General features: G+C 48.9%; 1 protein-coding gene across 2 annotated transcripts in view; it reads left to right on the forward strand.

Annotated features, from left to right (window-relative positions):
* LOC139229844 (collagen alpha-1(V) chain-like) overlaps nt 1-15,106 on the forward strand; it is a 255,106-nt gene that overhangs the window by 231,061 nt on the left and 8,939 nt on the right. For both annotated transcript variants that reach the window (XM_070861460.1, XM_070861459.1), the window contains exons 49-53: nt 1,382-1,489; nt 4,554-4,607; nt 6,825-6,860; nt 9,560-9,613; nt 13,729-13,999. In XM_070861460.1, coding sequence (XP_070717561.1) covers nt 1,382-1,489; nt 4,554-4,607; nt 6,825-6,860; nt 9,560-9,613; nt 13,729-13,999 — 523 coding nt within the window. The remainder of the gene's footprint in view (nt 1-1,381; nt 1,490-4,553; nt 4,608-6,824; nt 6,861-9,559; nt 9,614-13,728; nt 14,000-15,106) is intronic.

Here is a 15,106-nt window from a genome sequence, read left to right on the forward strand (position 1 = left end):
CAACGGATTCCCCAGAGAGACCGGTGAAGATCTGGTCAGCTTCCACACGGGGACAGTCATTAAAATAATAGAGTAATGTTCTGGGCCTCTTGTAATGTATGCAGCTGTGAGGATGCTCACAGGTTGGTAGAGCTGGTGCCCAAATTTTAATTTGCACCATGTCGAAAGTTTTATTTGTTTAAGGTTGTCGATTTTCGTGGCCCCCCCTCCAGCCAGGGGGCACATGTACAATTTGTGTTTTCAGTGCCCTCAAAAAATAAACAAGGGGGCACTTAAAAAGTTTTTGGAGTGTGACCCCTCCCTTTAATCAGGGGGCACTTGATTAATGTTTGCAACAAAATAGTTGTAGAGCTGATGCCCTCTTCTAATATCTGAAGGGGCTGCCCCTCAAATTCTGGCTGCACTTCAGTCCCACACTCCTGATCTTTGGGCACCCTGTGCGGAGGGGAGTGGGCAGGTCGGAGGGCCTCCTCGTAGGACTGCTCCTGGGCACGGCCAAGGGGGCCATCAGCTGGTCCAGGCAGCGGGCGGTCGAAGGAGTCGTTCAGCCCGACTGCCTGCCTCTCTTCTGTGGTTACATCCGAGCCAGGGTGTCCCTGGAGATGGAGCACGCAGTGTCCACTGGCCTTCCGCGAGAGGTGGGCGCCGGAGGGACTGGAGTGCATCATCACCCCCGGCAACCAAATTTTAATTTGACCATCTAAAGTTTAAAGTTTAATTTGTTTAAATTGTCAGTTTTCGTGCCCCTTTAATAAGGGGGCATTTGATTTACAGATGCAATGAAAATAGTTGTAGAGCTGTTGAGTTGGGAGTGGCTTAGCCAGTCACGTGATGGTCACAAGACTCAATAAAACCCCAGCCAGTTGGGTTCGGGGGATCCACGATGAGGCAGGTGGTTGTGAGCCTGGTGGATGAACTGGTAATGTGTAGTGTGATTGTTAAACCTTTGTTGATAAACCAACTAGTTCTTAATTGCAATGTGTTGCTATGAATTCGTAAGCAAAGAACTCAAGTAGCAAATACATTACAGCTGTATACTTTGTGGGTCCTTTGGGCCTGTGTCCCTGTGCAGGCCCTGTATCTGGGCTTCAGTGATCCCAACCTCGTCGCCAATGTGATATCTTCTTTACAACATCACTAACAAACACATTCTAGAAGATGGCTCCAATACATCATGTGACATGATCCTTTTATTATTATACAGCAGTAGTTGCATTACCACAGTAGTCCACTCAGTGAAGCTATATTACAATCTGTCCCTCTGTGTCAATCCTATATTGTGGTGTCAAGCCCTTGTGCAGGTCTGGATTGACCCCTCTGTGATTCTGCATTAACTCTCTTTTTAATTTCACATATTCACCCCTTTGTGTTTCTCCTTCAGGGTCACCCTGGTCTCATTGGATTAATCGGACCTCCTGGAGAGCAAGGCGAGAAGGGAGATCGAGGGCTGCAGGGTCCCCAGGGATCAGAAGGTCACAAAGGAGACAATGTAATTCGCCACTTTCTTCACTTGTTCAAAACGGGCTGTGTTTTAGTGTACTGATTATAGAACCACAATGTCTGCGTTGTGCTATTACAGAACGAAATCACTGCGGCTGCTCCTGAAGGTCCCAGGATCGATCCTGGCCTGCGTTGAGGTGGCTGGTGTCAGCCACTTGCCCTCAGTGTCGCTGGGCGAGGGTGGAGTGACACGGCTTGTTGTGTGTGTGCATCTGTATACGTGTGTGTATACGTGTGTGCGGGCGTGTGCGTGTGTGTGCATGCCTTGGATCAACAGGTTTGATGGTGAGCTGTAATATTTGGACACTCCTTCAGCTCTCACAGGAAGGACGGCCATTTGGTTGAAATCCCGAATGACTGCCAACTCCTGGATTGTAGCAGTTACAGTCATCACACTGTCGCAGTCAAAGTTACGCTGTTGCAGTCTTGCACGAATACATTGTTGTGTTGCAGCATTTCACTATTGTGCCTCAATATAGTGTGTCAATTGTAGCACTCTCACCTCTGAGTCAGAAGGTTGTGGGTTCAAGTCCCACTCCAGGGACTTGAGCACATTATCCAGGCTGACACTCCCAGTGCTGTGGGAGTCCTGCACTGTCAGAGGTGCCGTCTTTTGGATGAGACGTCAAACCGAGGCCCCGTCTGCTCTCTCAGGTGGATAGAAAAGATCCCATGGCACTATTGCGAAGAAGAGCAGTGGAGTTCTCCGTGATGTCCTGGCCAATATTTATCCCTCAATCAACACAACAAAAACAGATTATCTAGTCATTATCATGTTGCTGTTTGTGGGAGCTAGCTTGTGCACAAATTGGCTGCCGCGTTTCCTACTTTACAACAGTGACTACACTTCAAAAGTATTTCATTGGCTGTAAAGAACTTTGAGACGTCCGGTGGTCGTGAAAGGCGCTATATAAATCCAAGTCTTTTCTTTTTTATTTTCATGTTGAACTGCTCGGGGCAGAGTTTCCGCTTTGGGCTCAATCAGCGATCGGGTACAAATTGCGACTATTTTCAGAAGTGCTTTTCTTTCTCGAGTTTCTGCCCAAACTCCATTTGCGTATCGCCGAATGCAAAGTCTGCCCTGAGCCAGCGCAATCGGGCAGCATTTTAAAACGTTATTTTTTTTTTAGAAATTGCATTAAAAATATTCCTGGATATATTTAAGAGTGGTAACTAGGTGCAGTTTGATTAATACAGCTGAAAATGGGTGTCTCGTAAATAAACTAAACTTTTTGAATCAGTGTCAATCCACCAACTGCAAGTAACCCGATTTTAAATCACTGAAAATTTAAAACCGATACCGAACCTTTTTGCTAGATCTATCGGGGTACAGTAGTCAGTTTCTTAGTGAATTAAAAAGCTTTTGAATCAAGCCTATTGCACCCAAAAGAACCAGCTTCATTTTAAGAGCCTCTTCGAAGGCCCGCAGACGAGCGCCATTAGTGGAAAATCACCATGACGATTAATTCACCCTGGGGGCGTGGCCGGTTTTGTGGGCGGGGCCTGTTTCCAGAGCGATGTTTTTTTAAACCAGTGGAAACTCGAGTTGCGCTGAAAGCAATTTGGGCTTAAAATGTTGCGATCGTTTGCACCAGTTACGGCACTTTAGGATGAATTGCGCCGAAAAATCCAGCACAACCTCGCGTAAACTCTACCCCTTGGTGTTCGACATTATCTCCTCAGACTATTGCCGTGTTAGACAATTAATGTTGCATATCACACATTTACGGAGGCGCGTGGTTACAGTGTTGGCCGATTACCCTGTTACAGTGATAGACGATCGGTGTTACGCCATTGGAGTGGTTTGCTGCTATTGTGTGGCATTGCAGCATTAGCCTATTCCAGTGTTCAGAGTGTTACCGTGTTAGGCTATTGCACTGATGCACTATTAGTGTTGGACAAGTCTGATACTCGTACATTGTAGTTGGTTCCAGGAGATATTTAGAGATGTGAAAAGACATAAAGGCTCTGACAGGCTACTGACAGAGTGGGAGACATACAGAACTAAAATGAGAGCTACACAGAGAGAAGGGAAACAACAACAACTTTTATTTATATAGCACCTTTAAATTAATGGAATGTCCCAAGGCACTTATGAGATAAAACTCTCATTATGAGATTATTATTATAAAAATAAAATTGACACCGAGGTACTTAAATAGAAATTAGGGCAGGTGACCAAAAGCTTGGTCACAGAGGTATGTTTTAAGAAGCGTCTTAAAGGAGGAAAGAGAGGTAGAGAGGTGGAGAGGTTTAGACAGGGAGTTCCAGAGCTTGGGGCCCAGGCAACAGAAGGCACGGCCACCAATGGTCGAGTGATTATAATCAGGGATGCTCAAGAGGGCAGAATTAGAGGAGCGCAGACATCTCGGGGGGTTGTGGGCTGGCAGAGATTACAGAGATAGGGAGGGGCGAGGCCATGGAGGGATTTGAACACAAGGATGAGAATTTTGAAATCGAGGCGTTGCTTAACCAGGAGCCAATGTAGGTCAGCGAGCACAGGGGGTGATGGGTGAGTGGGACTTGGTGCGAGTTAGGGTATGGGCTGCCGAGTTTAGGATCACCTCTAGTTTACGTAGTGTAGAATGTGGGAGGCCAACCTGGAGTGCATTGGAATAGTCAAATCTAGAGATAACAAAGGCATGGATGAGGGTTTCAGCAGCGGATGTGCTGAGGCAGGGGCAGAGACGGGCGATGTTATGGAGATAGAAATAGGTAGTCTTAGTTAAAAACGTGCGTGAGAGGTATACAGAAAAGAGAGCCATGGGGAGAGAGAGAGAGAGAGAGAGAGAGAGAGACAAGCAGATTCAGAGATGGCAAAGCTTGTGGGAACATGCACAATTAGGAGAGAGAGAGAGATGGAGAGTGAAAGATAAGCAAATGGAGAAAGAGGGAACGAAAGAATAGAAATTGGAAGACAAGCAGAGAAACATATTTCTCTGACACCAGCTCGGGACAACCCACAGTTTCCGCAAAGGGGCGTGTGACTCTGTGTGCCAAGATCTTCCTCAATTCTGTGTTAAGTTTTCACATCTTCTTCTCTTTGTCCCTAGGGTATTGTTGGTGGGAGCGGTCCGCTGGGTCCTTCAGGTCCTCCTGGTTTACCGGTAAGCTTCACCGTCGTTCGGACATAACGCTATTTAATGGCGCTGACATCCAGCGCATCATCGAACGCGGCAATAACTCACCCCGGCACCAGACACGCCCAGGACTAGCCCCTCGACTGGGGGAGACCCGAGTGCCCCCAGCTCCCGCTGTCTACCAAACTGGGCTGTTTGCTGCCGGTGTAAGGCTCGTTCTGGTGCTGGGAGATTGAAGAAGAGGGAGAAAGAGAGATCGAAGGACATCTTCAGAAAACGTGTCTGTCACTGGGACACTGGAATAATATTAACGCACCTCGTGGACACAAACTGAAGACCACGAGTGACTTCCCCCTCTGCTCTCCATCCTGTGCTGTACCTGCCCTGGGAGTGTATATAAGAACATAAGAAATAGGAGCAGGAGTAGGCCATTTGGCCTCTCGAGCCTGTTCCGCCATTCAGTAAGATCATGGCTGATCTGATCATGGACTCAGCTCCACTTCTCTGCCTGCTCCCCATAATTCTTTACTTCCTTATCATTCAAAAATCTGTCTATCTCCACCTTAAATATATTCAATGACCCAGCCTCCAGCTCTCTGGGGCAGAGAATTCCACAGATTTACAACCCTCTGAGAGAAGAAATTCCTCCTCATCTCAGTTTTAAATGGGTGGCCCCTTATTCTAAGACTATGTCCCCTGGTTCTAGATTCCCCCACGAGGGAAAACATCCTCTCTGCATCTACCCTGTCAAGCCCCCTCGTAATCTTACATATTTCAATAAGGCCATCTCTCATTCTTCTGAACTCCAATGAGTATAGGTCCAACCTACTTAACCTATCTTCATAAGTCAACCTCATAAGCCCAACATTCACAGGAGTCAACCTAGTGAACCTTCTATGAACAGCCTCCAATGCAAGTATATCCTTTCTTAAATACGGAGACCAAAACTGTAGGCAGTACTCCAGGTGTGGTCTCACCAATACCCTGTACAGTTGTTGCAGGCCTTCCCTGCTTTTATACTCCATCCCCCTTTGCTATAAAGACAATAAATTAGAGGAAACTTTACTCTGTATCTAACCCGTGCTGTACCTGCCCTGGGAGTGTTTGACGGTACAGTGTAGAGGGAGCTTTACTCTGTATCTATCCTGTGCTGTACCTGCCCTGGGAGTGTTTGATGGGACAGTGTAGAGGGAGCTTTACTCTGTATCTAACCCGTGCTGTACCTGCCCTGGGAGTGTTTGATGGGACAGTGGAGAGGGAGCTTTACTCTGTATCTAACCCGTGCTGTACCTGCCCTGGGAGTGTTTGACGGGACAGTGTAGAGGGAGCTTTACTCTGTATCTAACCCGTGCTGTACCTGCCCTGGGAGTGTTTGATGGGACAGTGTAGAGGGAGCTTTACTCTGTATCTAACCTGTGCTGTACCTGCCCTGGGAGTGTTTAACGGGACAGTGTAGAGGGAGCTTTACTCTGTATCTAACCCGTGCTGTACCTGCCCTGGGAGTGTTTGATGGGACAGTGTAGAGGGAGCTTTACTCTCTATCTAACCCGTGCTGTACCTGCCCTGGGAGTGTTTGATGGGACAGTGTAGAGGGAGCTTTACCCTCTATCTAACCCATGCTGTACCTGCCCTGGGAGTGTTTGATGGGACAGTGTAGAGGGAGCTTTACTCTGTATCTAACCCGTGCTGTACCTGCCCTGGGAGTGTTTGATGGGACAGTGTAGAGAGAGCTTTACTCTCTATCTAACCTGTGCCCCCCGAGGCTGTGAGATTGCCCGGGATCCTTGAGTGCAGGAACGTTGGACAGCGAGTAATGTCCACCGGGGAGCCTGCCTGATTCCCCTACATCCCTAATGATCCGATATCCGCAGGAACAGGAAATCCTGCCGCGGGGGAACAATGCGGATGTGCCCATGTGCTCCTTAGCTCACAGTGAATGTTTCTACCTGGAGAAGCCCAAAATTGACAAAGTATACCTGGTTTAGTGGCATCAGTGTTTGTAAACAGCGGTGACGTCATGGCCCCATAAAGAAACCCCAATGTATTTTGTGCTTTATATAATTACATTCCCCACGTTGTTGCTCACTATGATGAGCAGGTCGTGGAGATTCCCTGGTTCATACTGGGCTTCCCTCAGTTAATGCTGCTGCGTCCTTTAAAGTGCGGGACTTTGCTGATGGTGAGTTACGCAAACTTGTACCACAGTCTTCCTAACGTCCGTGTTTCTTTTTTCTCCTCTTCCAGGGTTCCCCTGGTCCTAAAGGCTCGAAAGGTTCTATGGTGAGTCAGCCAACCCTCTTTGCTGTTATGTTCTTAGACAGTTGTTGAAAGTAAGAGGCAACCTCAGACACAGCGGATACAAACGGAAAGAGAGCATGTCTTGTTTGGGGCTAAATGTCGGCAGTTTGTTTCCCTCTATGGAATACTAGACTCTCCAGGAAGTGCAATCAATCGATGTTGTGTCAATGACGCCCCTTTGACAGAAAGAGATGGGTGAATGAGACTGTGAGGGTGCTTCGTGGGAATCACGTACACCATCGCTCACTCCAGTGCAGTGTTGACAGAGTGCTGCACTGTCGGAGGGATCATCTTTGGGATCAGACATTAAACCCAGGTTCCGCCTGCCCTCTCAGGTTTCAAAAGATACCATGGCACTATTTAGAAGAAGAGCAGGGGAGTTAGAATCATAGAAATTTATGGCACAGAAGGAGGCCATTCGACCCATCGTGTCTGTGCCGGAGTTCTTCCTGGTGACTTGGCCAATATTTATCCCTCAACCAACATCAAAAAAAATGATCCAGTCATTATCACATTGCTGTTTGTGGGACCTTGCTGTGTACAAATTGGCTGCTATGATACAGACTATACTATAATAGTCCTTGCTGATAGATCGGCATTGAAATCAATGCAATGGTGAGAAGTTGGGGTACTTGCCCATTAATTACCCACCAAAAATGTAGGGTCGGTGCATTCTGAAGTAAGTGAACTTTTAACAGCGTGATAAGTGATGATTACTGCTGAACAACCTCTCTGGCCCTGAAAATGTAATTTTATAAGTGTGGGGTCTCATTCCCACCGTATTCATGTTGGAGATTTTTTTTTTAATTTAAAATAAGTTTTTTTTTACTTTTTCTATCTGTCTCTTTTATAGATATATATATATCTCAATCCAATCGGTCTATCTCAATCTTTATTTCGCTATCTGCACATGATTTAAGTCAAATTTATACTGCCTGCTTTATACTTCCTGGTTTGAACTGTGCGGGGCCTGAAATTGGCCCTCCCGATAAGGCCTCTGGCCGCCGGAAAGCGATGGCCATGGGGCGGCGCAGAATGGTCACCGACTCTCCATGGAGGAACCGCCATTTTAGACATTGTCCTTCCTCTGGTGTGCAACAACCACCACACGTTAAAAAAAATCTACGCACAGGCTCTTCCACCCTTCAACATGCAGTACGGGACCTGTAATATTAGGTCCTTCATTGAAACACCTGTGAACTCATCCCTTTTTGGGGTGGAAGCAAGTCATCCTCATTTCGAGGGACTGCCTATAGTGATGGGGGGGTTCCTCAGTAGCGGAGCGGTGTCTGGGACCACTCCACCCGTTTTCCCACTACGGCGTGCAGGGACCCCCTCAAAAAATTGCCCTAATGAAATTGCCCCTTACTTGAAATTGCTCCGCGGAGCGGCCCGGCCAGTGGTCGGTGCCCCCGGCAACTTTTTCTGTCGGTGCACTCTGTGTGAAATGACAGCGCGGCTGCTCTTAAAGGGGAGGGCACACTGCCGCGGCCACCATGTTATTTTTTTTTTGGCCGTTTGCCAGGTCGGGCTGACAATTCTGCTCCCGGGTTCGGCCGGGCCACCAACAGGCAGCCTAGCACCGCCTCTTGGATGCCAGGCCGCTGGCGCCTCTTGGATGCCAGGCCGCTGGCCCGGCCGAAACCCGGCCCGTTGGCCCAGTGAACCGAACTGAAATAAATGCAGAGTTGGCATCGGCCCTCCCCTTTAACTGAAGGGGAGAGATGTTGTGAGGTGCCAGCGCTGATGACTGACAGTGGCGGACACTCCGCCCCACCCCACTTCCGCTCCGCTAGTGACGGGCGCTCCGCACCACTCCCACCCCCATGATGATCCACTTCCGCCCCACTGGAAGAAAACCCGAGGAGCTGAATTTCTCTGGGTGTAACGGCCAGAACACTTTAACAACAGTCGGTACTTCCCGTTTCCGGCGGAGGGAAATTTCTACCCCTGCGTGTCTCGGTGAGCGTTCGTCAGTCTGATTGGTTGAAGGGCCTCACTGTTTCTTGGCCTGCTCACACATGCCACAGATCCCCCGTCGTGGACGTCAGGCTGGATCAGACGCTCCCGCATTTCTGACCTCCCACCGTTTCTCTGGGCTTTCCCCAGGGGTACGCCGGGAGATCCCCCCCCAGGGAAATTACCTGCCCTGGTTGTTTATGGGGGATCTGGTGCTCAGCTGTGTGATATTTGTCACATGTTTATGTGAACCTTATTCACTTGGATTGACACCTTTGTTGAAACGGGGGCTCAGAGACATTTCAGGTACGAGTGTTGACCAAATCTGACAGCCCTCCAATCTTGAAGAATAGTATTGTATGACCGGGGAACACTTAATGAAGGGAGAGTGACCCAATTCTCTACTCTTCTGTCCATTATGTGTCTCTTTGTGCTTCTCCAACTCTCTCCACCTTCAGCGGCCGAGGTTCCTCCTTTAACCTCTCCGCCTTGCTACTTCTCTATCCTCCTTTATAACGCTCCTTAAAACATACCTCTTTAACCAAGCTTTTGATTACCTGTCCTAATATCTCCAAGCTGAGTATGTGGCTCGGTGGCAAAGTTTGTTTGATAATTACTACCGTGAAGCGACTTGGGGCGTTTCACTTCGTCAAAGGTGTTGTATGAATGCAAGTTGTTGTTGTTGCATTTCACCGTGTCATCTCTCCCTCTGATCCACACAGGGTACCGGCGGTCCTAAAGGAGAGCGAGGTGTTCCTGGTCCTGCTGGTCCTCCTGTAAGTACTGCGTTCTTGCGTTCTCCTTCCTGCAACGGGTGTTAAAGAGTGTTAAAAAAACAAGCCTGAAGGCTCTGTGTCTCAATGCGAGGAGCATTCGTAATAAAGTGGATGAATTAACTGCGCAGCCAGCTGTTAACGGGTATGATGTAATTGGGATTACGGAGACATGGCTCCAGGGTGACCAAGGCTGGGAACTCAACATCCAGGGGTATTCAATATTCAGGAAGGATAGGCAGAGAGGGAAAGGAGGTGGGGAAGCATTGCTGGTTAAAGAGGAGATTAACGCAATTAGCCTAGATGATGTGCAATCTGTATGGGTAGAGCTGCGGAATACCAAAGGGCAGAAAACGCTAGTGGGAGTTATGTACAGACCCCCAAACAGTAGTAGTGAGGTTGGGAATGGCATCAAACAGGAAATTAGTGATGCGTGCAATAAAGGTACAGCAGTTATCATGGGTGACTTTAATCTACATATAGATTGGGCTCAGCAAACTGGTAGCAATGCGGTGGAGGAGGATTTCCTGGAGTATATAAAGGATGGTTTTCTAGACTAATATGTCGAGGAACCAACTCGAGAGCAGGCTATCCTAGAACTGGGTCTTGTGTAATGAGAGAGGATTAATTGGCAATCTTGTTGTGCGAAGCCCCTTGGGGAAGAGTGACCATAATATGGTAGAATTCTTCATTAAGATGGAGAGTGACACAGTTAATTCAGAGACTAGGGTCTGAACTTGAGGAAAGATAACTTCGATGGTATGAGACATGAATTGGCTAGGATAGACTGGCGAATGATACTTAAAGGGTTGACGGTGGATAGGCAATGGCAGACATTTAAAGATCACATGGATGAACTTCAACAATTATACATCCCTGTCTGGTGTAAAAATAAAACGGGGAAGGTGGCTCAACCATGGCTAACAAGGGAAATTAGGGATAGTGTTAAATCCAAGGAAGAGGCATATAAATTGGCCAGAAAAAGCAACAAACCTGAGGACTGGGAGAAATTTAGAATTCAGCAGAGGAGACAAAGGGTTGAATTAGGAGGGGGAGAATTGAGTATGAGAGGAAGCTTGCAGGGAACATAAAAACTGACTGCAAAAGTTTCTATAGGTATGTGAAGAGAAAACGTTTAGTGAAGACAAATGTAGGTCCCTTGCAGTCAGAATCAGGTGAATTTCTAATGGGGAACAAAGAAATGAAAGACCAATTGAACAAATACTTTGGTTCTGTCTTCACTGAGGAAGACACAAATAACCTTCCGGAAATACCAGGGGACCGATGGTTTAGTGAGAAGGAGGAACTGAAGGAAATCCTTATTAGTCAGGAAATTGTGTTAGGGAAATTGATGGGATTGAAGATCGATAAATCCCCAGGGGCTGATAGTCTGCATCCCAGAGTACTTAAGGAAGTGGCCCTAGAAATAGTGGATGCATTGGTGATCATTTTCCAACATTCTATAGACTCTGGATCAGTTCCTATGGATTGGAGGGTAGCTAATGTAACACCACTTTTAAAAAAGGAGGGAGAGAGAAAATGGGGAATTATAGACCGGTTAGCCTCACATCGGTAGTGGGGAAAATGTTGGAATCAATTATTAAACTTGTAATACAGGATCGGTCCAAGGCAGCATGGATTTATGAAAGGGAAATCATGCTTGACAAATCTTCTAGAATTTTTTTAGGGTGTAACTAGTAGAGTGGACAAGGGAGAACCAGTGGATGTGGTGCATTTGGACTTTCAAAAGGCTTTTGACAAGTTCCCACACAAGACATTGGTGTGCAAAATTAAAGCACATGGTATTGGGGGTAATGTATTGATGTGGATAGAGAGTTGGTTGGCAGACAGGAAGCAAAGAGTAGGAATAAACGGATCCTTTTCAGAATGGCAGGCAGTGACTAGTGGGGTACCGCAGGGCTCAGTGCTGGGATCCCAGCTATTTACAATATTCATTAATGATTTGGATGAAGAAATTGAATGCAAGTTTGCAGATGACACTAAGCTGGGTGGCATTGTGAGCTGTGAGGAGGATGCTTGGGGCTGCAGGGTGAATTGGACAGGTTAGGTGAGTGGGCAAATGCATGGCAGATGCAGTATAATGCAGATAAATGTGAGGTTATCCACTTTGGTGGCAAAAACAGGGAGGCAGAATATTATCTGAATGGCGGCAGATTAGGAAAAGGGAAGGTGCAACGAGACCTGGGTGTCATGGTACATCAGTCATTGAAAGTTGGCATGCAGGTACAGCAGGCGGTGAAGAAGGCAAATGGCATGCTAGCCTTCATAGCGAGAGGATTTGAGTGTAGGAGCAGGGAGGTCTTGCTGCAGTTGAACAGGGCCTTGGTGAGACCAAACCTTGAGTATTGTGTACAGTTTTGGTCTTCTAATCTGAGGAAGGACATTCTTGCTATTGAGGGAGTGCAGCAAAGGTTCACCAGACTGATTCCCAGGATGGCAGGACCGACACATGAAGAAAGATTAGATCAACTAGGGTTATATTCACTGAAATTTAGAAGAATGAGAGGGGATCTCATCGAAACGTATAAAATTCTGACGGGATTGGACAGGTAAGATGCAGGAAGAAGAATGTTCCCATTGTTGGGGAAGTCCAGAACCAGGGGTCACAGTCTAAGGATAAGGGGTAAGTCATTTAGGATCGAGATGAGGAGAAACTTCTTCACTCAGATAATTGTGAACCTGTGGAATTCTCTACCACAAAAAGTTGTTGAGGCCAATTCGTTAGATATATTCAAAAGGGAGTTAGATATGGCCCTTATGGCTAAAGGAATCAAGGGGTATGGAGAGAAAGCAGGAACGGGGTACTGAAGTTGCATGATCAGTCATGATCATATTGAATGGTGGTGCAGGATCGAAGGGCCAAATGGCCTATTCGTGCACCTATTTTCTGTTTCTATTTTTCTATGTTACACATGCACACTGCCAGAATAGATAATCCATGCTGTACCTGGCCTGGGAGTGTTTGATGGGAAAGTGTAGAGGGAGCTTTAATCTGTATCTAACCCGTGCTGTATCTGCCCTGGGAGTGTTTGATGGGACAGTGTTGAGGGAGCTTTACTCTGTGTCTAACACATGCTGTACCTGCCCTGGGAGTGTTTGACGGGACAGTGTAGAGGGAGCTTTACTCTGTATCTAACCCGTGCTGTACCTGCCCTGGGAGTGTTTGATGGGACAGTGTAGAGGGAGCTTTACTTAGTGTCTAACCTGTGCTGTACCTGAACTGGGAGTGTTTGATGGGACAGTGTAGAGGGAGCTTTACTCAGTGTCTAACCCGTGCTGTACCTGCCCTGGGAGTGTTTGATGGGACAGTGTAGAGGGAGCTTTACTCTGTATCTAACCCGTGCTGTACCTGAACTGGGAGTGTTTGATGGGACAGTGTAGAGGGAGCTTTACTCTGTATCTAACCCGTGCTGTACCTGCTCTGGGAGTGTTTGACGGGACAGTGTAGAGGGAGCTTTGCTCTGTATCTAACCTGTGCTGTACCTGCCCTGGGAGTGTTTAACGGGACAGTGTAGAGGGAGCTTTACTCAGTGTCTAACCCGTGCTGTACCTGCCCTGGGAGTGTTTGACGGGACAGTGTAGAGGGAGCTTTACTCAGTGTCTAACCCGTGCTAGTGGGAGTGTTTGATGGGATCATTTTCATCTCCGTACTGCAGGAAAGGTGTAGAATTATTAGACGGTGTCCAGAGGCAGGCTGTGAGGCTGTTCCCTGACCTTCGAGGGCTGTGTTTTGCGAAAAGGTTGTCCTCTCTGGGACTTGCGTCTGTTGTGAAGGGTAGGAATGTGGGGATTGGTGCTTGATAGAGGCCTGGAGAATGTGGATCCCGGAATGTTACCCTGTTGGGCGGAGGGAGGGTCCGGGGAGCTGTGAGAGGGTGTGGGCAGAGTTAAAATTCTCAGATACCGAAGGCAAGGGGCTCCTGTCCACCGGAGATCTGTGCTGGGCCGGCGGGTCCCGCTGATCAACCTTCTGATCCGATCTGTGTGTGGATGTTCCGGGGGGAATCCCATTGGGGCTATGGAGGAAGCAGCTCAGCTCCCCCAGGTGGCTCCTGGCCTGCCCACCTTGACGTCTCTTCCCCGTCTGGTCTCCCCAGGGTGCTCCAGGCGAAGTGATCCAACCGCTGCCCATCCAGAGGCGCAAGAAGAGCAAGCGCTCGGTGCCCGTCGACGGCAGCCAGCTAATGCCGGACCAGACCGCGGCGGGAAGCGAGATCCTCGACTACGCTGACGGCATGGAGGAGATCTTCGGCTCGCTGAACTCGCTCAAAGTGGAGATCGAGCAGATGAAGCACCCGGTCGGGACGAAGGAGAACCCAGCGCGCACCTGCAGGGACCTACAGCTCTGTCACGAAGAGTACAAGGATGGTGAGTGCATGTGGGGGTGATAAAACCTTACTATCACGCTCCCTCAGTGCTGCCCCTCCGACAGTGCGGCCCTCCCTCAGTACTGCCCCTCCGACAGTACAGCACTCCCTCAGTACTGCCCCTCCAGCAGTGCAGCACTGCCTCAGTACTGCCCCTTCTGCAGTACAGCACTCCCTCAGTACTGCCCCTCTGACAGTGCAGCACTCCCTCAGTACTGCCCCTCTGACAGTGCAACACTCTCTCAGTACTGCCCCTCCGACAGTGCAGCGCTCCCTCAGTACTGCCCCTTCGATAGTGCAACACTCTCTCAGTACTGCCCCTCTGACAGTGCGGCGCTCCCTCAGTACTGCCCCTCCGACAGTGCAGCACTCTCTCAGTACTGCCCCTCCAGCAGTGCAGCACTGCCTCAGTACTGCCCCTTCTGCAGTACAGCACTCCCTCAGTACTGCCCCTCCGACAGTGCAGCACTCCCTTAGTATTGCCCCTCCGACAATGCAGCGCTCCCTCAGTACTGCCCCTCCGACAGTACAGCACTCCCTCAGTACTGCCCCTCCGACAGTACAGCACTCCCTCAGTACTGCCCCTCCAACAGTGCAGCACTCCCTCAGTACTGCCCCTCCGACAGTGCAGCGCTCCCTCAGTACTGCCCCTCTGACAGTACAGCACTTCCTCAGTACTGCCCCTCCAACAGTGCAGCACTCCCTCAGTGCTGCCCCTCCGACAGTGCGGCCCTCCTTCAGTACTGCCCCTCCGACAGTGCAGCACTCCCTCAGTACTGCCCCTCCGACAGTACAGCACTCACTCAGTATTGCCCCTCCGACAATGCAGCGCTCCCTCAGTACTGCCCCTCCGACAGTACAGCACTCCCTCAGTACTGCCCCTCCAGCAGTGCAGCACTGCCTCAGTACTGCCCCTTCTGCAGTACAGCACTCCCTCAGTACTGCCCATCCGACAGTGCAGCACTCCCTCAGTACTGCCCCTCCGACAGTGCAACACTCTCTCAGTACTGCCCCTCCGACAGTGCAGCGCTCCCTCAGTACTGCCCATTCGACAGTGCAACACTCTCTCAGTACTGCCCCTCTGACAGTGCGGCGCTCCCTCAGTACT

Source organism: Pristiophorus japonicus, chromosome 19, assembly GCF_044704955.1.
Source record: "Pristiophorus japonicus isolate sPriJap1 chromosome 19, sPriJap1.hap1, whole genome shotgun sequence".
Classification (NCBI taxonomy): Eukaryota; Metazoa; Chordata; class Chondrichthyes; family Pristiophoridae; genus Pristiophorus; species Pristiophorus japonicus.